Source organism: Oncorhynchus mykiss, chromosome 16 (genome assembly GCF_057628025.1).
Source record: "Oncorhynchus mykiss isolate SJ-2025 chromosome 16, ASM5762802v1, whole genome shotgun sequence".
NCBI classification, from domain to species: Eukaryota; Metazoa; Chordata; class Actinopteri; order Salmoniformes; family Salmonidae; genus Oncorhynchus; species Oncorhynchus mykiss.
The window spans coordinates 55,683,294-55,706,533 of record NC_143037.1 but is presented as its reverse complement, the minus strand read 5'-3'; the positions used below and the strand labels follow the sequence as shown (position 1 = coordinate 55,706,533).

General features: G+C 40.9%; 1 protein-coding gene across 1 annotated transcript in view; it reads left to right on the top strand.

Annotated features, from left to right (window-relative positions):
• The first annotated feature begins 1,071 nt into the window (after positions 1–1,071).
• The window catches only part of LOC110492270 (5'-nucleotidase domain-containing protein 2), a 35,334-nt gene continuing 13,165 nt past the window's right edge, over positions 1,072–23,240 (top strand). Inside the window, exons 1-6 of the mRNA XM_021566449.3 lie at positions 1,072–1,920; positions 15,865–16,049; positions 16,165–16,239; positions 16,346–16,401; positions 17,418–17,511; positions 21,344–21,472. Coding sequence (XP_021422124.3) covers positions 1,554–1,920; positions 15,865–16,049; positions 16,165–16,239; positions 16,346–16,401; positions 17,418–17,511; positions 21,344–21,472 — 906 coding nt within the window. The 5' untranslated portion in view covers positions 1,072–1,553. The remainder of the gene's footprint in view (positions 1,921–15,864; positions 16,050–16,164; positions 16,240–16,345; positions 16,402–17,417; positions 17,512–21,343; positions 21,473–23,240) is intronic.

The following is a 23,240-nucleotide window of genomic DNA, read 5'->3' as shown; positions in this document are numbered from 1 at the left end:
GTGGTGCCAGGACAACAACCTCTCCCTCAATGTGAGCAAGACAAACAAGCTAATCGGGAACTTGAGGAAAAGGAGGGCCGAACATGCCCCATTCACATCGATGGGGCTGTAGTGGAGCGGGTCGAGAGCTTCAAGTTCCTTGGTGTCCACATCACCAACAAACTATCATGGTCCAAACACACCAAGACAGTCGTGAAGAGGGCAGACAATGCCTATTCCCCTCAGGAGACTGAAAAGATTTGGCATGGGTTGCCAGATCCTCAAAAACCTCTACAGCTGCACCGTCGAGAACCTCCTGACCGGTTGCATCACTGCCTGGTATGGCAACTGCTCTTCAACCAACCATAAGACGCTACAGAGGGTAGTACGTACGGCCAAGTACATCACTGGAACGAGCTTCCTGCCATCTAGGACCTCTATACTAGGCGGTGTCAGAGGAAGGCCCAAAATAACTCCAGCCACCCTAGTCAAAGACTGTTCTCTCTGCTACCGCATGGCTAGCGCTACCGGAGCGCCAAGTCTAGGTCCAAAAGGCTCCTTAACAGCTTCTACCCCCAAGACTGCTGAACAATTAATCAAATTGCTACCCGGACTATTTGCATTGACCAACCCCCGCTACTCACTGTTTATTATTTATGCAGAGTCACTTTACCCCTACCTACATGTACATATTACCTCAATTACCTTGACTAACCTGTACCGCCCATTGACTCTGTACTGGTACCCCCTGTATATAGCCTCGTTATTGATATTTTGTTGTGTTATTTTTTTAAACTTTAGTAAATAATTTCTTAACTCTTATTTTCTTAAAACTGCATTGTTGTTTAAGGGCTTGTAAGTAAGCATTTCAAGGTAAGGTCTAAAACCATCTGTAGTATTCGGTGCATCTGACAAATACAATTTGATTTACTTGTTCACTTCTCTCATTGACTTCTCAAATCCCTGCCTGGTCTGCTTGGTCTGTTTCGCAAGTGATTATTGATGTCTCACAATGCTGTGCCTCTGGGTTTAGAAACTCTGTGGCAACACTCTATCTTAACTCCTCCTTCACATTTACTGGATTGGTTGAACAGTGCAGAAGAGAACATCCCCCTACCAGAATGTGGGGAATCTAGTTTCAGGGTTTATTTTATGCCTGGGGCATGTTCAGCAGGAAGCAGCATTTTGGAAAGTTCAGATAGGCATGTTTGTTCAATATAGAATATTTCTACCTGACATACGGAATAACGTAGGCTATCTTGATGTAATTTCTATCTGAAAAATCAAGAACGTTTTTCAAATGAATGTGTTCCTGGCTACGTTGGTGAACTTGTTTACATGCGAATCTGCCCTCTCATTGGCTAGAATATTCCCGCCTGTTCCCGCCTCCTTTGCGGATATTTGTTCTCTTTGTTAGAACGTTGAGACCGTCTCAGTATATAGATAGCCTCTGTTGATGATATACTGTCATCCTTGTGCATCTGACTCAGTTGCTACACTGTATCAACTGTAGCCTACATTTAGGTTTGAATTAGATAACGCTCTGGAGATACTCTGATAAATGCTAGGTAGTAATGTCCTGTCAAAAAATAAGAAAGTTTAGCCATGCGTTATTGCAGAAAAGTAAGACAGCTTCGCTTTGCAGGGGTTTAAAAACATCTGTTGCGTCTTATGGTAACGTGGCATCTAGAGGTCTGACCAACCAAATAGGAAAATGCTGCGAAAATGGTCAAAGTTGTGGATCAAATTCGGGTATCCAGGCTACAGGGTCCACAGCCATCCCAACTTCTCCATCACCCGCAAATCACAGACAAGTCGCAGGCAAGAAATTTAAGGAGGTGTCGCCGACGTTTTCTGAAAGGGCATTCACTACAGCACCCAAGATTGACTCCAAGGTGTACCTTTGGTCAAGGTATAATGAGATGAAACGACTTGTGCACGGTAAGATGTTTTATGTAATGTTAAAGCTTGCCTAATATATCGAATATTAGCCAGCAGATCTGACCTGCTTGCTTACAGCTGCACTAGGGTTAGACAGCATTACTGTTAATAACCTATTAAAACACCACTGAGCTTGTGTAAGATAAGGCTCAGAAAATGAGCTTCATTCCAGAGATAAGAAATGTGTTCTACTCCGAATTGTCCCGTTATCCCATTATCCCAACTGTTACACTTCGAATATTGAACAACTTCTGTTTTGTCCTGAAACCTGTCCTTTTTGTCATAATGATTGGTTGCAGAAGGCACAGCAGCCATTTTGAAATGGCAGTGTTAGCCCGAACAGCCTGTCAGGGTTGCCAGGTATAGCAAAATGTGTAGCCCAATGACTACTCAAAACTCAACCACAAGGCTTGAAAACTAGCCCAAATGTTTTTTACTGCAGCAAGAGGGGAGTTGACATATTTAGCCAATAAACACTTTCTCCATAACGTTATTGAGCGAATTGAGAAGGAATCTCGACTTAACTTCTAAAGACCATAAGAAGCTAAATTAGGGTTTTCCATTAAAATAATTAATATTGGGAGCTAACGTGACTAATAAAATAATTTAAATATACTGCAAGAGAAAAGATAATTCACCCTTTTTAAACTTAAAAAACGAATGTTAAGCTATTTTCTGGCCGTTGTGCCGTTATTATGTGCCAGACGTTATTAAGACTACAAACCGTTATAAATGGCCTATTTGGGAGATTGACTTGTCTTTTCAATAGGCATAGACTAGGCCTACTGACTAAAACCTGGATTTATTATTGTAATTCAACTTTTCCATGGTTTGGTTAGCTAGATGCAGGTAGCCTATAGCCCCTGATAGGCCTACTTCTAATTTCAAATAGCCTACACAGTAGCCAAGATATAAGATTTATAATTTAACAGCTTGCTTAGTTCAAATTAGGAGATTTAGTGGTAAGTGTTTCCATTGCCCAATAGCCTGCTGGAATAGGCTACTGAAGTAATTTCAATCACTTAATAAAATATTCATAATATGGATATTAACTGATCTGACTGGCTGTTACCTTCAATCTAATGCATTCTAAAAACAGCTGAACGGCAATTGCGATAGAACCATGATCACAATCGATAACTTCCAATTTCATTAACTAAACTGCCCATTAACAATTGCATAATAACACAAGGCTACAACAGCAATAAACTGGCAATTTATTAAATGCAATTTATTATAGGCAATTTATTAAATGCGTTTGCCAACTCCAGGTAGGCAACACAAGTGGCACAAATTGATTTGCAATGGCTCCAGTGATATCGTAATTTCAGTATATTTATTTTATAAAATGGTAGACTACAGTAGCCTAGCATAGAAATTAATAGCCAATGGATGCAAATGTATCATTATCCACATTTAATGTCAGTTTGGTTGTGGACTTTTCCCCATAACAGAAGCATAACTGCCATTTCAAATTTCCACTCGCGCAGCGCTCGAAACCCAAGAACTGAGCATGCATGAAACCCTTTGCTTAATATGGTTTTCCATGAGCAAAGTCAACATTAGAATGCAGTTTAAACCACCTCCAAGCAAATTTATCTAATGCGTTCTAGAGCGTCTACAGGCATTTCCTGTGCTTTGTCACTGTTATTTATTGATGCGCAATCAGTTATAGCACGTTAATATGTTTTATGGAAAAAGGGTTGGAAATAGCTGTCTCCGTAATGACAATCAAAATAGCCTACCTACAACTGGTAAAAGGTTTTCAGGATGTGCGCATGTGCTCTATCTCCTCTCACTCACTTGACTCAGCTGCCTGCTGCAGCGCTCAGTCTCAATACATACACACTGCTCAGGCCCTCCCCTCTCTCTCACTCTCTCACTCTCTCACTCACTCACTCACTCACTCACTCAGAAACAGGCTGCCTCACTGCCTGATAGTCTTCAGCAGCAGGTCACAGTGAAATATATACATTTTAAAAAATTGCCATGCAATTTAGAAGTAGCCCAAAACCCGCGGCCAATACATTTTCACCCGCGACATCGTTTTGTTAAGTAGCCCAATTTTTCAGGAAAACCGCCGACATGGCAACCCTGGCTCTTGTTGTTCAACGAGATGTGCCATTCCATAATGGTTGCTGTTGCTACTGCTAGTTAGCATGAGGACAAAAACAGTAGTTTACTTAAACGAGCAGTTGTTCATTATTTTTGGTCTAACAGTTGGTATAATGGGACAATTCGGAGCGCAACACATTTCTCATCCCTGGATTGAGGTACATTTTCAGAGTCATACCTCGTGCCGGCTTTGTGGTGTCTTAATATACACAGGAATGCTGTCTGACCCTATTGCAGCTGTAAGCAAGAGGGTCGGATCTGGTGGCTAATAAATAGGTAAAATCAGGGTTGATTGGAACATAATTTGTTCAAAAGACATCACTGTATCTTTGTACTTCCTGAAGAAGGCCATGCTGCCAAACGTGTCATAAAAAAAAAATTGCTCCATTGAAAATGTCATACAAATATGAAGTGTCTTGATCCTTCTTGCTTTTTAAAATCCAATTATCCCCTTTTACCAAACATCACCTTCTATTTACAAAGACCTATTGTGCAACCTAGCAGCACTTTCCTTCCTTCTCTTTTCTAGACTACTTGCCTAAAACATGTATGTTTTTTTGCCAACTGAATGTGTATTGGTGGGTGGGTTGTTTAGCAACAAAACTGATGCGTGTGCAACCTTGGAGCAGAACAGGCAGGGTTTGTGTAGAATCAAAGGATTGTTGCCAACATGTAAACTATACTGAACAAAAATATAAACACAACATGTAAAGTGTTGATTCCATGTTTCATGAGCTAAAATAAAAGATCCCATAAATGTTCCATACGCACATTTGTGCACAAATTTGTTTACATCCTTGTTGGTGAGCATTTTTCCTTTGCCAAGATAATTCATCTGCTTGTCAGGTGTGGCATATCAAGAAGCTAATTGAACAGCACGATCATTACACAGGTGCACCTTGTGCTGAGGACAATAAACGGCCACTCTTAAAATGTGAAGTTTTGTCACAACACAATGCCACAGATGTCTCAAGTTTGAGGGAGCGTGAAATTGGCATGCTGACTGCAGGAATGTCCATCAGAGCTGTTGCTAGAGAATTGAATGTTCATTTCTCTACCAAAACGTTGTTTTAGAGAATTTGGTACTATGTCCAAACGGCCTCACAACTGCAGGCCACATGTAACCATGCCAGCCAGGGACCTCCGAATCTGGCTTCTTCACCCGTGGGATGGTCTGGAACAAGCCACCACGACATAAGACACGATACTGAGGGTTTGCACAACCAAAGGATTTATATACAATCTGTCAGAAACAGTCTGAGGGGAATCTCATCTGCGTGCTAGTCGTCCTCACCCCGATCCTACCCTGACTGCAGTTTGGCATCATAACCGACTTCAGTGGGCAAATGCTCATCTTCGATGGCGACTAGCAAACTGGAGAATTGTGCTCTTCTCGGATGAATCCCGGTTTCAACTGTACCAGGCAGATCGCATCGTGTGGGCAAGCGGTTTGCTGATGTCAACATTGTAAACAGAGTGCCCCATGGTGGCGGTGGGGTTATGGTATGGGCAGGTATAAGCTACAGACAACAAACACCATTGCACTTTATCAATGGCAATTTGAATGGAGAGATACCGTGACAAGACCCTGAGGCCCATTGTTGTGCCATTCATCCTCAGCTGCCATCAACTCACCACGCCCCCATGTCGCAAGGATCTGTACGCAATCTCTGGAAACAGTTATTCCATGGTCTGCATGCTCATCAGACATACAGTTGAAGTCGGAAGTTTACATACACCTTAGCCAAATACATTTAAACTCAGTTTTTCCAAATTCCTGACATTTAATCCAAGTAAAAATTCCCTGCTTTAGGTCAGTTAGGATCACCACTTTATTTTAAGAATGTGAAATGTCAGAATAATAGTAGAGTTATTTAAACTTTTATTTATTTCATCACATTTCCAGTGGGTCAGAAGTTCACTCAGTTAGTATTTGGTAGCATTGACTTTAAATTGTTTAACTTGGGTCAAAAGTTCCGGGTAGCCTTCCACAAGCTCCCCATAATAAATTGGGTGAATCTCGGCCCATTCCTCCTGACAGAGCTGGTGTAACTGAGTCCGGTTTGTAGGCCTCCTTGCTCGCACACGCCTTTTCAGTTCTGCCCACAAATTTTCAATAGGATTGAGGTCGAGGCTTTGTGATGGCCACTCCAATACCTGGACTTTGTTGTCCTTAAGCCATTTTGCCACAACTTTGGAAGTATGCTTGGGGTCATTGTCCATTTGGAAGACCCATTTGCGGACAAGCTTTAACTTCCTGACTGATGTCTTGAGATGTTGCTTCAATATATCCACCTAATTTACATTTCTCATGATGCCATCTATTTTGTGAAGTTCACCAGTCCCTCCTGCAGCAAAGCACCCCCACAACATGATGCTGCCACCCCCGTGCTTCACGGTTGGGATGGTGTTCTTCGGCTTGCAAGCCTCCCCCTTTTTTCTCCAAACATAACGATGGTCCACGTGGCCAAACAGTTCTATTTTTGATTCATCAGACCAGAGGACATTTCTCCAAAGAGTGCAATATTTGTCCCCACGTGCAGTTGCAAACCGTAGTCCTGGCTTTTTTATGGCGGTTTTGGAGCAGTGGCTTCTTCCTTGCTGAGCGTCCTTTCAGGTTATGTCGATATAGGACTCGTTTTACTGTGGACATATACTTTTGTTCCTGTTTCCTCCAGCATCTTCACAAGGTCCTTTGCTGTCGTTCTGATTTGCACTTTTCGCAGCGAGTTACGTTAATCTCTAGGAGACAGAATGCGTCTCATACTTGCGTACTATTGTTTGTACAGATGAACGTGGTACCTTCGGGTGTTTTGGAAATTGCTCCCAAGGATGAAGCACACTTGTGGAGGTCTACAATTTATTTTCTGAGGTCTTGGCTGATTTCTTTTGATTTTCCCATGATGTCAAGCAAAGAGGCACTGAGTTTGAAGGTTGGCCTTGAAATACATCCATAGGTCCACCTCCAATTGACTCAAATTATGTAAATTAACCTATCAGACGCTTCTAAAGCCATGACATAATTTTCTGGAATTTTCCAAGCTGTTTAAAGGCATAGTCAAGTAAGTGTATGTAAACGTCTGACCCACTGGAATTGTGATACAGTGAATTATAAGTGAAATAATCTGTCTGTAAACAATTGTTGGACTTGTGTCATGCACAAAATAGATGTCCAAACAGACTTGCCTTAAACTATAGTTTGTTAACAATAAATTTGTGGAGTGGTTGAAAAACTAGTTTTAGTGACTCCAACCTAAGTGTATGTAAACTTCCGACTTCAACTGTATCACCCAATGAGCATGTTTGGGAGGCTCTGGATCAACTTGTATGACAGCATGTTCCAGTTCCCGCCAATATCTAGCAACTTCGCACAGCCATTGAAGAGGAGTGGGACAACATTCCACAGGCCTAAATCAACAACCTGATCAACTCTATGTGAAGGAGATGTGTTGCGCTGCATGAGGCAAATGGTGGTCACACCAGATACTTACTCGTGTTCTGTTCCACTTCCCTACCTTTTTTAAGGTATCTGTGACCAACAGATGCATATCTATATTCCCAGTCATGTGAAATCCACAGATTAGGGCCAATTCATTTCTTTAAATTTTTGTTCAGTGTATATTTCCTCTCCAAATCTTTATTGGAAAACATGAAGAAATGTGCACAATGAGCACTTTTTGTTTCTCAAATACATTGTTACAGTTGTTGGTTTGTTAACTAATTAATTTTAGACAGAGGTAAAATTACTTTTATATTGGATATTCGGTGGATTTTCAGTTCTCTCATATCAATAGCTCTTAATTAAACAAAGTGTGCCATGACAATGAAAATTATATATCCCAATTCAAGGGAGGATGGAGAATAGTCCATTGCTTTTTTGTTGTTGAAATTTAGATAGTTTCTTCCAGTTTTCAATCTTCAATTTTTTTCAATTTTTTTCCCTCCTCAATCTACACACAATGCCCCATACTGACAAAGCAGAAACTGTTTTTTAGAAATGTTTGCAGCTGCAAGAAAGAGGGTCGGATCTGGTGGCTTATATATAAAAAAATAAAATTGGGTTGATTTGAACATTGTTTGTTCAAAATATATCACTGTATCTCTGTACTTCCTGAAGAAAGCCATGCTGCCAAATGTGTCATTAAAAAAACATTTGTTCCATTGAAAATGTCATACAAATATGAAGTGTCTTGGCCTCCTTGCTTTTTAAAATACAATTATCCCCTTTTACCAAAGAGGAGCTTCTATTTACAAAGACCTATTGTGTAACATAGCAGCACTTTCCTTCCTTATTTTTTCTAGGCTGCTTGCCTAAAATATGTATGTTTTTTATCAACTGAATGTGTATAGGTGGGTTGATTGTTTAGCAACAAAACCGATGCGTGTGCAACCTTGGAGCAGAACAGGCGGGTTTGTGTAGAATCAAAGGATTGTTGCCAACATGTAAACTATACTGAACAAAAATATAAACACAACATGTAAAGTGTTGGTCCCATGTTTCATGAGCTAAAATAAAAGATTGCATAAATGTTCCATATGCACAAAAACCTTATTTTTCAAACTTTGTGCACAAATTAGTTTACATCCCTGTTAGTGAGCATTTTTCCTTTGCCAAGATAATTAATCTGCTTGACAGATGTGGCATATCAAGAAGCTGATTAAACAGCATGATCATTACACAGGTGCACCTTGTGCTGGGGACAATAAACAACCACTCTAAAATGCAAAGTTTTGTCACAACACAATGCCACAGATGTCTCAAGTTTTGAGGGAGTGTGAAATTGGCATGCTGGCTGCAGGAATGTCCACGAGCGGTTGCCAGAGAATTTAATGTTAATTTCTCTACCATAACCACCTCCAATCGTTTTAGATAATTTGGCATTACTCATTTGTCATTTTGACTAGAAATTAGGGCTGCGCGATAAACATAAAGAAATATATAGCCTAGGCTATGCATTGACGGACCAGTTCAAATTTTTACTTTACCTTCTATAACATTATTTTAATTTTTGATTTGTTACATTAAAGCTGCAATATGTAACTTTTTGGGCAACCCGACCGAATGTACATAGAAATTTGAGTTATAGATCTGTCATCCTCACATAACCTTTTTCGGCAAGATAGATCTTCCAAAGTTGGGGGAGTGGCAATCTTTACCAAGGAACACCTTCAGTACTCGGTTGTCTCCACCAAGTCTGTCCCCAAACAATTTTATTTGCTGGTTTTACGCATTAAACTTTCAAATAACTCTTTGTTGACTGTTGCTGGATGTTATCGGCCACCATCAACACCGGCCTGTACCTGGCCCCTTACACTAAGTCTGAAAGGAGGCCTTTTGCCTTCTGGTAGGCCGTCATTGTAAATAATAATTTGTTCTTAACTGATTTACCTAGTTAAATAAAGGTTAAATTAAAAGAAACAATTAAAAGTAAGTCTAAAAAGCTGTAGATCTGTTCTATGTTTGCTGTTTCTATGCTTCCCATTATTAAGTTTCGTTTTTGCGTCTTTTACTTTTGGTTTTGAACACCACCTTCAAACAGCTGAAAATACAATATTTTTGGTTGTTGCAAATATATTTCACAGCGGTTTACATGCTACAATGATTTTCTACACTCTTAAGTGCTTGTTTTCGCAAACTGAAATTAGGCTAACTATTAGAATTTCAGCAACCAAGAAATGGCGGAGCAATTTTTCCATATTGCACCTCTTAAATAATTAATAATTCAGGAATTACCAAATCTAGATTTAACCTAACATGTCTACCACACCACTTGCGTCGCGTGCTTTGCAAAATAATTGTAAACATACGTTATTCAATTATTGCACCCACACTGATCGCGTGTGCCAACGAGCGTCTGCGTTGCCAAGCGCTAAAATAGAAGTCAGTACTATTTGTGACGCTGAACGCAGTGCAAGTCCTGCCTCTCCCATTGGTTTATAGAAGCAGATTATTATTTTCAATGACAGCCTAGGAACAGTGGGTAAACTGCCTTGTTCAGGGGCAGAACTACAGAATTTTTACCTGGCCAGTTCAGGGATTTGATCTGGCAACCTTTCGGTTACTAGACCCACGCTCTAACCACCTGCCGCCAATTGTAAGATGAACTGAGTTTGGTCGGCCGTTGTGTAACTATGAAAGTTAGATGCCAATCGCCATATAAAGTCCAAAGAAGAAAAGGCCTGGAAGGAGGAGAGATGACTAGAAACGATTCAGTTGACCGTTTTATGTGTGGATTAATTGTCGGAGTAGAGGACCTTGTGCGTTTCAGGTAAAATAACAAATAACTGTTTATATCCCAGGACAAATTAGCTAGCAACGGCAAGCTAGCTAGCTAAATTGCCATAAATGTTTAATGCTTTTTGACCTGTCCCCAAATTAATATAATTGGTTCAGAGCTTGTTTTGATATTTCAACCTGCGTGTCGTGATTGTGTTTGGTGTGGGGGGACAAAATCAATTTGCGCGTGTCCGGTTTGGGTACGGTGTTGGCCTGCAGCTTTGATATGTGCTGAGAGAAGGACAGTGTACCGTCTAACCATGCTCCCAAGTACTTGTATGAGATCTAACCCTCAGAGGTAGTAATCACACCGGCGGGGAGAGGAGCATTCTTCTTAACCAAACCATACTACCTTTGTTTTGGAGATGTTTAGAACAAGGTTAAGGGCAGAGAACTTGCTGGACACTAAGAAAGCTTTGTTGTAGAGCTTTTAACAAAATCCGGGGAGGGGCCAGCTGAGTATACGACTGTATCATCTGCATATAAATCGATGAGAGAGCTTCCTACTGCTTGAGCTATGTTGTTGATGTAACTTGATAAGAGCGTGGGGCCTAGGGTCGAGCCTTGGGGTACTCCCTTGGTGACAGGCAGTGGCTAAGACAGCAGATGTTCTGACTTTATACACTGCACTCTTTGAGAGAGGCAGTTAGCAGACCAGGCCAAAGACCCCTCAGTGACACCAATACTCCTTAGCCAGCACACTAGAATGGAATGGTCTACTGTATCAAAAACTTTGGCCAAGTCAATACAAATAGCAGCACAACATTGCTTAGAATCAAGTGCAATGGTGACATTATTTTAGACATTTGAGGTTGCTGTCACACAACCATAACCTGAGCCGAAACCCGATTGCACACTTGAGAGAATACTATAGACATCAAGAAAGCCAGTCAGTTGATTGTTGACAAGTTTTTCCAACACTTTTGATAAACAGGGCAAAATAGAAATATAACAGTTAGGATCAGCTTTCTCTCCCCCTTTTAAATAGAGCTGCTACCTATGGTAATCCAGAGAGGACATTTGAATAAAACAAATATTCCCTCATTATGTCAATCACAAGGAATTTTTGTTCATGATCACGACATAAAATAGTTGTTTTGTCGAAGATCACGAGATAAACTGTATAAATAGGAGTGGATGTTTTGATGATAGATTGGCCGTATGTATGGCTGAGGCGGCAGAGCCTACATTTTTATTGATTGCTACACTAAGGGATGGTACATTTCATGCCAACAATATGCCTTCATTTGTGTTTGGAGCTCATTATGAGTTTATAAGTTGGAATGTTAGCAAGCTAAATGTCCCTGACTTTGAGCTAAGAGCTTACGCGCATTTAAGTTCTGAACGATGCCTCTGAACGATGCCTCTGAACGATGCCTGACAGACAGAACTGTCTCCCAGGCAGCACTGTCTCCCAGGTTGTGTGCCACCCCCAAGACCAAAGCCAATCACATGCAAGCAACAACACAGCTAATTTGGCTAGTCCTGTGAGCGAGCTAGCTAGGTAGTCTTGGTAGTTAGATAGATAGCTTGTTATCTATGCTGGTTGTTCGCGTGCATAACTGATGTTTATAATTGTAAGGGACACTTCATGTTTTATGGATGCTATTGAATCTGATCAGTCAGGAACCCCCTGTAAATGTAAATATTTTCCATAAAACATGAACTGTCCCTTTATAATTATACACATATCACTTATGCAAGCTAACAACCAGAAAATATTTTATCTTTATTTAACTAGGCAAGTCCTCTTAGAGCTACCCCCCTACTTTTTTAAATTTCCGCCTGAAGACATACCCAAATCTAACTGCCTGTAGCTCAGGCACAGAACCAAGGATATGCATATTCTTGGTACCATTTGAAAGAAAACACTCTGAAGTTTGTGTAAATGTGAATTGAATGTAGGAGAATATAACACAATACATCTGGTTTAGATAATACAATGAAAAAAACATGTTTTTTTATTTTTATTGTTGTATCATCATCTTTAAAATGAACAAGATAAAACAAACATTCAGATAGGATGATGGGGACAATTTTGGTGAAAAACATAAGAGGGCAACAGTACTTGTGCAAAGTTTCAGAATGATAACCTCCAAAATGAGTGTGCTACATGACATTTATCATGAAGTCACCCAGGTGTCCCACACAAGTAGCCCATATGTACCCAAGTGGCCAAATTGGTGAAGTTATACATTTTGAATGGAATAACTATATACAAAATACCAAAATGGTATTCTAACACCCCCCCCCCAACCCCCCCCCCCCAAAAAACGTATATAAAAAAAATAAAATATATATATATATATATATATATATACATATATACATTTACAAAATAACTCTTTCAATATTTGGAAGACCCTCAGTCCTCTACACAATATTGTGCTGCTGATGCCAGGTGCCATATCACATCCATGCCTGCAGAAATACATTTGAGCAGATGAACACCACTTGTGGCAGGAGCTGGATGAACCAGCTTCAGTGGGGGATGGACACCTTGGCACTGGGGGCTCCCATTCGGAGTCAGTGTCACTGTGAAAGAAAATGTTCAGTTAGAATAGTTTCACATATGAGCCCTGTATCAACAGGTATAATAAACATATATATATATAGAGTACATGGAACATAAAGTTGAGTATATTATTATAGACCTGATAGATCTACTGTCTCATTTATATTATGACATTTCAGCTACATCTACTGTCTCTTATATTATGACAGACCAGCTAGATCTACTGTCTTTATTATATTACAACAGACTAGCTGTATCTACTGTCTCCATTTCACTTTGGCCATTGTTGTGGACCTGCTCTCCCCTCAACAGCCTCAAATAGGCTATTTCATTTCACAAATAATATTTAATATTATTAATTTCAAACAACGGCATTAACATGAGAAGATCTTACCAGTCCAAAACGATGTCCTCTCCGTTCAAAAAATATTCCTCCATTTGGGAATCGCTAAATTAATCGTCCTCGATCAATTTCTGTACATCTGTATATCTAGACTTAGATTTAGCTTTCCCTGATTTAGTCGCCATACTGATTGATATATAAACAGCTGAATATGCGCTTTACCAAAACAATACTGTGCGCAACATGCGTGGCTCCTTCCAGTATGAATCGTCAATGGCGAATGAACCTCTTTACGCCGGAGTTTACTACATGGGTTGGTCTTCCAACACATAAACATTACATATTGCCGTTTACCTCAGCTCATTGGCTATCTACCCAGCTAGATTTCAAGACGATCAGTGGTCATTGGGTTCAAATACAGTCAATCAACGAAACAGTGTGCAAATCATTGGTGCACAATGATGTCATTACTTGTTGTCTTCAAATCGGTTTCTTTCAGTCAATACGTCCCGCGAAATGACCCATCAGGTTGGGTTGTGTTACAAACAAACCAGTTGATTGCAATGAAACCAAGCATGACGGGAAAAGTCACGTTTTGTGTGTGTATTTACCTCGAATGTGTCGTCGAAAATGGAATGAGACGGAATTCACGACACAAGCGGTTCACAAAATGTTTCGTGTTAGGCTATAAAAATGGATTTTATCAAACAAAAGACCATTCATTGTGTAATAATGAGCATTGGGATTGCAAACAGAGGAAGATCGTCAAAGGTAAACAATTTATTTTATTGCAGTTTGTGATTTTGTTACGCCTGTGCTGGTTGAAATAGTTGTTTTTTATGGGGCTCTATACTCAGATAATCGCATCGTATTCTTTCGCAGTAAATCCTTTTTAAAACATCTGACAACGCAGTTGGATTAGCAAGATTCTAGGCTTTCGATACATGTGAGACACTTGTATTTTCATGAATGTTTAATTTGACTATTTATGTAGCGATCACCATATGTTGTCAAATTTCATCCCGCTACCGGGTTTGGTGCGCAGAGAGGTTAAGAACAAATTCTTATTTTCAATGACAGCCTAGGAACAGTGGGTTAATTGCCTTGTTCAGGGGCAGAATGACAGCTTTTTACCTGGCCAGTTCAGGGATTTGATCTGGCAACCTTTCGGTTACTAGACCAACTCTCTAACCACTAGACTACCTGCCGTAACAAGCTAGCTTGATACCTACCAAGACTACCGAGCTAACTAGCTAGCTCGCAAGACTAGCCAAATGGGCTGTTTTGTTCCTTGCATGCGATCGGCTGTCAAGACCGGCATGCAGCCTGGGAGATAGACCTCAGAAAAATAATTGTAGACCTCCACAAGTCTGGTTCATCCTTGGGAGCAATTTTCAAACGCCTGAAGGTACCACGTTCATCTGTACAAGCAATAGTATGCAAGTATAAACACCATGTGACAACGCAGCCGTCATACCGCTCAGGAAGGAGAGGTGTTTTGTCTCCTAGAGATGAACGTACTTTGAATGCGAAAAGTGCAAATCAATCCCAGAACAACAGCAACGGACCTTGTGAAGATGCTGGAGGAAACGGGGACAAAAGTATCTATATCCACAGTAAAAATGAGTCCTATATCGACATAACCTGAAAGGACACTCAGCAAGGAAGAAGCCACTGCTCCAAAACCGACATAAAAAAAGCCGTCTGGCTTTTTAGTTCGTAGTTTTTGTAGAAATGTCCTCTGGTCTGATGAAACAAAAATAGAACTGTTTGGCCATAATGACACCATCGTTATGTTTGTAGGAAAAAGGGGGAGGCGTGCAAGCCGAAGAACACCATCCCAACCTTGAAGTACGGGGGTGGCAGCATCATGTTGTGGGGGTGCTTTTCTGCAGGAGGGACTGGTGCACTTCACAAAATAGATGGCAGCATGAGGAATGAAAATATGTGGGTATATTGAAGCAACATCTCAAGACATCAGTTAGAGCTTGGTCGCAAATGGATCTTCCCACTGGACAATGACCCCAAGCATACTTCCAAAGTTGTGGGAAAATGGCTTAAGGACAACAAAGTCAAGGTATTGGAGTGGCCATCACAAAACCCTGTCCTCAATCCTATATAAAATTTGTGGGCAGATCTGAAAAAACGTGTGCGAGCAAGGAGGCCTACAAACCTGACTCAGTTACACCAGCTCTGTCAGGAGGAATGGGCCAACATTTACCCAACTTATTGTTGGAAGCTTGTGGAAGGCTACCAAAAATGTTTGACCCAAATTAAACAATTTAAAGGCAATGCTACCAAATACTAATTGAGTGTATGTACACTTCTGACCCACTTGGAATGTGATGAAAGAAATAAAAGCTGAAATAAGTCATTCTCTCTACTATTATTCTGACATTTAACATTCTTAAAATAAAGTGGTGATCCTAACTGATCTTTACTAATAATCTTTACTAAGATTAAATGTCAGGAATTGTAAAAAACTGAGTTTAAATGTATTTGGCTAAGGCTTCTGTAAACTTCCGACTTCAACGGTATATCTTTGGCCATTTTGAACAATAGACCACTTACTGCCCAAAATTGTAAGCACGTGCTCTTTAGATTATCCACACAATGCATTTAAGACAAATCATGAAGCTGGATCATGTTAGATTTTTTTTTGTGTGTGTAATGTCTCCCCCTCCTTTTCTGCAGATTTGATTCCTCCAGGTGTATGTAGCTTACTGAACCCCTCCACCATCTATGCCAACAATGAGGTTGACTTGGACGAAGTGGAAATCTATGGCTTTGATTATGACTACACGCTCGCTTTGTACTCCAACACTCTTGATACAATGATCTACAACACAGCTCGAGACTTCCTTGTCAAACACTACAAGGTTAGTTTGACGGAAATGTGATGCTGTTTGCCTCATATCCTCATACAAATGGTCATTGTGCACGTTGTTTATTGTTTGTTTGAATTTAAATTGTTACTTTTAATTCCCCTAACAGTATCCAGAGGGCATTAGCAAGTATGACTATATTCCCAACTTCGCTACTCGTGGTCTCCACTATGACATTCAGAAGGTAAGTGTTTTTATGGGTGTATAAAAGCTTTTAAACATTCAAAGTTTGAGAGTGAAATTAGAGTGAAATGGTAGTTCAGTCAATAAAATTATATTTTTTCATGCAGGGACTGTTGATGAAAATTGATGCCTTCCATTACATTCAGCTGGGGACTGTATACAGGTGAGACACTTACTGGGGGAATATAATGAAAACTAAAGGCCTAAACTCACCAAATCAAATTTTATTAGTCACATGTGCCAACTATAACAGGTGTAGTAGACCTTATGTGAAATGCTTACTTATGAGTCCTTAAACAACAATGCAGAGTTTTAAAAAAGTAAGTAAGAAAAAATTGCTGAATAAATTTAAGGGAAAATAGTAACACAATGAAATAAGAATAACTTTAGGCGTGCGTGCAATTAATTTTAGAATGCTTTGTTTTGAATGATAATGACCCAACTGATGCCGGGCGGGCAGTGAACGCGCTGTTCTCTTTGACACTCTGCTCAATTACACGTGTCTATTTTTGCTTTTTATGGCTGGCGCTGCAGTCACACAAAACATTTTGTCCTTATTAAAACATTTTCGAGCTCATTTGAATATGAAGAGTTAGCTAAGGGTTGAGGCTTTACCATACATGCTAAATTAGACCAATTTATCCACTTCTGGAAACATCGCTATCAGCAAAGATGATTAGAGGTATAGACTATCCTGATAGCATACAGTCAATGCAAAAGCCAGAACTGTCATTGGAGGTGTATTTGCCGATTTTGAAAGAGAGGGAGATGAGAATTTACATTTTATTTCAAGGTAAGCTGTTGAAAAGTATAACTTTTTGGAGGGTGCTCAAAAGTGTATATTTATTATTCTCGAAGTTGCTCGCAACAGTAGCTTGCTACTGATGGTATTAACTATGCAGATACTAAACATAACTGACAGAGACTCATTCATTTGAAGTGCCAGAGACCTATCAAATCTGGCTAGCTACCGAGTGCACCACCAGCCAAACTAGAATCAGGACGATGTCCTCACTGTCTATTGATTTTACCCCTCTGCTCGTCCTGTCCTCTCCGCCCTCCCGCTTCTGTTGAGTTTTGTGCACAACGTTTTTTCTAATAACAATACTCTTTGCTATTGGTATGTATGTCATGAATTCAATTCTGTAATAGAGAGACCATAATGAATGATTCCCACAGGGGTCTGAATCCTGTCCCAGATGAGGAGGTTTTGGAGCTCTACGGTGGAACTAACCATGTCCCTCTTGAGGAAGTCAGTGGCTTCTATGGAAAGGTCATTACTTACATTCTTCTACCTTAACCTTTTCACACTTACCAACAAACGAGTGTGATCATTCTACAGTGGTCCCTGAATGCTTATTTTTAACGTCCAGTTTCGAATGAATCAGCATTTGAGCTGGCCACATTGTTTTTCACAGAAACATTTTGCACAAACACAGTCCTTACAAATTTATGTCCAGAATGTGACCAGTTTATTTTTGGATGCAATGTTCAGACATTCACAGAAGTAGCTACAGCATAACACAATCATCCAAACCGGAAAATGTAGGCTGCATTTTTCTAGCGCTGACTGAGGAAAGATTGACGTAACAGGTCATAGTTTTATAACTCTCGGCTGACAGAAACTACATTATGAATTATCTAATAGCAATTATTATTTAACCAAAGATAATACAAGGAGACAAGATGAGTTTGGTCTGTTTATAGTATGCATGTTGAAGGGGGTGTGTTGTCTACGTTCGTTCACTTCCCTTCATTCACTTCCGGAAGTTTACCTGAAAGATGAGTGAACCATTCCTTCACCTCATTATAACATCTTTGGTCTGACAGACGTTTAGGTGACACCCATAATGCATTGTATAATGTCAACAAACATGGCGCCACACATAGCTGGCAAATAGCATTAGCTCATTATAAACAGTACAACCTTCAAAAAAGTATTTTACACACATCATAGGTGTCCATTACAATCAATGCAATAATTGGAATGCATTATTTGTCACCGGTACTGTGAATAAAACTGTAAGTACATTATGCCCCATACATAGATACATACATACATATTGTATGTGCCTACAGTAGAAACGACAACACGATATACAGAAAATAAGGAACTTACTTTGATAGGAACGCATGTCCAAAGTTATTATTTGTAAGGAAAACCAACATGTTCCAATTTGTGCAAGACTGCGCAAATGTCTGCATACTTGATCTGCGCAAACATTGGTGAAGTGCGTGGGCTCTCGAAGAGAGAAGTTTGTCTGGCTCAGTAAAGCCTCATACATAAATTGTCTGCAACGCTGAAATGAGCTACTTCTATGTGAATTAATGAGGAGGCGGAACACAGCTCAATTCAAACTGTTGTTAGGAAATACAACTTGTTAGAAAATAATTTGAAATTGACAAGTTGAAACATAGCCTATAGACAATTAGCAGGAAGCACGTGTTAACTGTCCTGTTGCGTAATAATCATATTTTAGAACAATGAGTGAATTCTGACATCACATGCATAAAACAACTCACACTGGGGTGACCGTTAGAGATATTTGGAACTCGTATGAAAAGGTCCGGAGACACTAAAATAGAATATACAGTGTATTCAGAAAGTATTCAGACCCCTTCACATTTTCCACATTTTGTTACATTACAGCCTTATTATAAAATGGATTAAATATTTTTTTCCCCCTCATCAATTTAACTACAATATCACATAATGACGAAGAATGTTTGCAAATGTATTAAAAATAAAAAATGGAAATATCAAATGTACATAAGTATTCAGACCATTTACTCAGTACTTTGTTGAAGCACCCGTGGCAGCGATTACAGCCTTGAGTTTTCTTGGGTTTGACGCTACAAGCTTGGCACACCTGTATTTGGGGAGTTTCTCCCATTCTTCTTTGCAGATCCTCTCAAGCTTTATCAGGTTGGATGGGGAGCGGCGCTGCACAGCTATTTTCAGGTCTCCCCAGAGATGTTTAATTGGGTTCAAGTCTGGGCTCTGGCTGAGCCACTCAAGGACATTCAGAGACTTGTCCCGAAGCCACTCCAGCATTGTCTTGGCTGTGTGCTTAGGGTCGGTGCCCTGTTGGAAGGTGAATCTTTGCCCCAGTCTGAGGTCTTGAGCACTCTGGAGTAGGTTTTCATCAAGGATCTCTCTGTACTTTGCTCTGTTCATCTTTCCCTCGATCCTGACTAGTCTCCCAGTCCCTGCCGCTGAAAAACATCCCCACAGCGTGATGCAGCCACCATCATGCTTCACCGTAGGGATGGTGCCAGGTTTTCTCCAGACGTGAGGCTGGGCATTCAGGCCAAAGAGTTCAATCTTGGTTTCATCAGACCAGAGAATCTTGTTTCTCATGGTCTTGAGAGTCTTATGGTGGTGAACTAGAGAGTCTTAAGGTGGTAAACTTTTGGTAAACTAGAAGCGGGCTGTCATGTGCCTTTTACTGAGGAGTGGCTTCCGTCTTGCCACTCTACCATAAAGGCCTGATTGTTGGAGTGCTGCAGAGATGGTTGTCCTTCTGGAAGGTTCTCCCATCTCCACAGAGGAACTCTTGAGCTCTGTCAGAGTGACCATCTGATTCTTTGCTGTGTCTGTCGGCGTAGTGTCCAGAGCATGGAGGCGCTACCAGGACACTGGCCAGTACATCAGGAGACGTGGAGGAGGCCGTAGGAGGGCAACAACCCAGCAGCAGGACCGCTACCTCCGCCTTTGTGCAAGGAGGAGCAGGAAGAGCACTGCCAGAGCCCTGCAAAATGACCTCCAGCAGGCCACAAATGTGCATATGTCTGCTCAAACGGTCAGAAACAGACTCAATGAGGATGGTATGAGGGCCCGACGTCCACAGGTGGGGGTTGTGCTTACAGCCAAACACCGTGCAGGACGTTTGGCATTTGCCAGAGAACACCAAGATTGGCAAATTCGCCACTGGTGCCCTGTGCTCTTCACAGATGAAAGCAGGTTCACACTGAGCACATGTGACAGACGTGACAGTCTGTAGACGCCGTGGAGAACGTTCTGCTGCCTGCAACATCCTCCAGCATGACCGGTTTGACGGTGGGTCAGTCATGGTGTGGGGTGGCATTTCTTTGGGGGGCCGCACAGCCCTCCATGTGCTCGCCAGAGGTAGCCTGACTGCCATTAGGTACCGAGATGAGATCCTCAGACCCCTTGTGAGACCATATGCTGTTGCGGTTGGCCCTGGGTTCCTCCTAATGCTAGACCTCATGTGGCTGGAGTGTGTCAGCAGTTCCTGCAAGCGGAAGGCATTGATGCTATGGACTGGCCCACCCGTTCCCCAGACCTGAATCCAATTGAGCACATCTGGGACATCATGTCTCGCTGCACCACAGACTGTCCAGGACTTGGCGGATGCTTTAGTCCAGGTCTGGGAGCAGATCCCTCAGGAGACCATCCGCCACCTCATCAGGAGCATGCCCAGGCGTTGTAGGGAGGTCATACAGGCACGTGGAGGCCACACACACTACTGAGCCTCATTTTGACTTGTTTTTAGGACATTACATCAAAGTTGGATCAGCCTGTAGTGTGGTTTTCCACTTTAATTTTGAGTGTGACTCCAAATCCAGACCTCCATGGGTTGATAAATTTGATTTCCATTGATCATTTTTGGAGAAAAAAGAAAGAAAAAGAAATTAATTAAAAAATATATATATATTTCATTCATTCAGATCTAGGATGTGTTATTTTAGTGTTCCCTTTATTTTTTTGAGCAGTGTATAAAGCAGTTTTGCTTTGTCATTATGGGGTATTGTGTGTAGATTGAAGAGGGAAAACGTCAATTTAATAAATTTTAGAATACGGTTGTGATGTAACTAAATGTGAAAAAAGTCAAAGGTTCTGAATACTTTCTGAACGCACGGTATGTTTGAAAATCCGTGGAATTTGCTGCAATTGTTGCTAAATTTCCATTCTTTAAAGATAAAATAATGGTTAAAAGCCTGCGTAAAAGACTTGCATTAATGATCAGTTCCCGATGGAAATTGCTCTCTAAAATGTATATCCAATATCTGCAAAACATTTATTTATTTTTGCTGAGGCCCAGCTTTGTCTTCTATCCCGTTGAGCTAACGTTATCTTACAGGGTCCTGTGATGAAGCAGTTCATGGATGTTTTCTCCATCCCAGAGATGACTCTCCTGGCTGCTGCCAATGACTACTTCAACTCCAATGACATTGAATATGACCCTGGTCATCTCTACAAAGACGTTTCAGTGAGTGCATTCGGCAACAAAACATACCCACATTCTGACAAACTTGAATCCACAGATAATACTGTATTTTAATTGAGACAGTCAAACTGAAACCAGCTCTGAAAATGTGGGCAAATAACTGGTTCTGGAAATAGAGGCTTTTAACAAAAAATGCTTTTTGACTTAAATAATGTAACTAACTTGGTTGATTGCTGCATCCTAGCTCATAAGTAGTTGCACCAAAGTCAATATCTGTGAATGGTCCTTTTGTCTACCAGTGTGCAAGGCAGTTGGGAATGTGATTTTAACGTTGTTTGTTATGCTGTGCCGGTCGGTCAGTGAGCCAAAAGCTCTTTCATTCCCCCTTAATGAAAAAGATGCATACTATTTGATCTTCTCATTCCGTTTAACGGGCAGCTGAACTCAAAAACAAACTTCTCTGGTTGAAAATGGCCAATATTGCATCAATATTAGTCTAGTGTATATAGCACAATTTTGGTCATTAAGTCACTATCTTCTAAAACTGACATTTGCGAAATTTAGGGAAGCTGTTACGGCACCGAAGCACTTTGCCACTCGCCAGTGACTTGATAAGATGATTTGGGCCGGACGGTAGCCTACTGGTTAAGAGTGTTGGGCCAGTAACCAAAATGTCGCTGGGTCAAATCCCAGAGCCAATTAGGTCAATCTGTCTGTGCCCTTGAGCAAGGGCCCCACGTGGGTGCGTGCTCAGCCCCCTCCTATACACCCTGTTCAGCCATAACTGTGTGATCATGCATGCCTCCAACTCAATCATCAAGTTTGCAGACGACACAACAGTAGTGGGCTTGATTACCAACAACGACGAGACAGCCTACAGGGAGGAGGAGAGGGCACTCGGGAGTGTGGTGTCAGGAAAACAACCTCTCACGCAACGTCAACAAAACAAGGGAGATGATCATGGACTTCAGGAAACAGTAGAGGGAGCATCCCCCCTATCCACATCGACAGAACAGCAGTGGAGAAGGTGGAAAGTTTTAAGTTACTCATTGTACAAATAACGAACAAACTGAAATGGTCCACCCACACAGACAGTGTGGTGAAGAAGGCGCAACAGCGTCTCAGGAGGCTGAAGAAATGTGGCTTGACACCTAAAACCCACACAAACTTTTACAGATGCACAATTGAGAGCATCCTGTCGGCATCACCGAGGGCAAACTACCTGCCCTCCAGGACACCTATAGAACCTAATGCCACAGGAAGGCAAAAAATATCATCAAGGACAACAACCAACCAAGCCATTGCTTGTTCACCCCGCTACCATCCAGAAGGTGAGGTCAGTACAGGTGGATCAAAGCAAGGACCAAGAGATTGAAAAACAGCTTCTATTTCAAGGCCAACAGCAATCACTAACTCAGAGAGGCTGCTGCCTACATTGAGACCCAATCACTGGCCACTTTAATAAATGGATCACTACTCACTTTAAACAATGCCACCTTAATAATGTTTACATACCTTACATTACTCATATCACATGTACAGTGCCTTGCGAAAGTATTCGCCCCCCTTGAACTTTACGACCTTTTGCCACATTTCAGGCTTCAAACATAAAGATATAAAACTGTATTTTTTTGTGAAGAATCAACAACAAGTGGGACACAATCATGAAGTGGAACGACATTTATTGGATATTTCAAACTTTTTTAACAAATCAAAAACTGAAGAATTGGGCGTGCAAAATTATTCAGCCCCCTTAAGTTAATACTTTGTAGCGCCACCTTTTGCTGCGATTACAGCTGTAAGTCGCTTG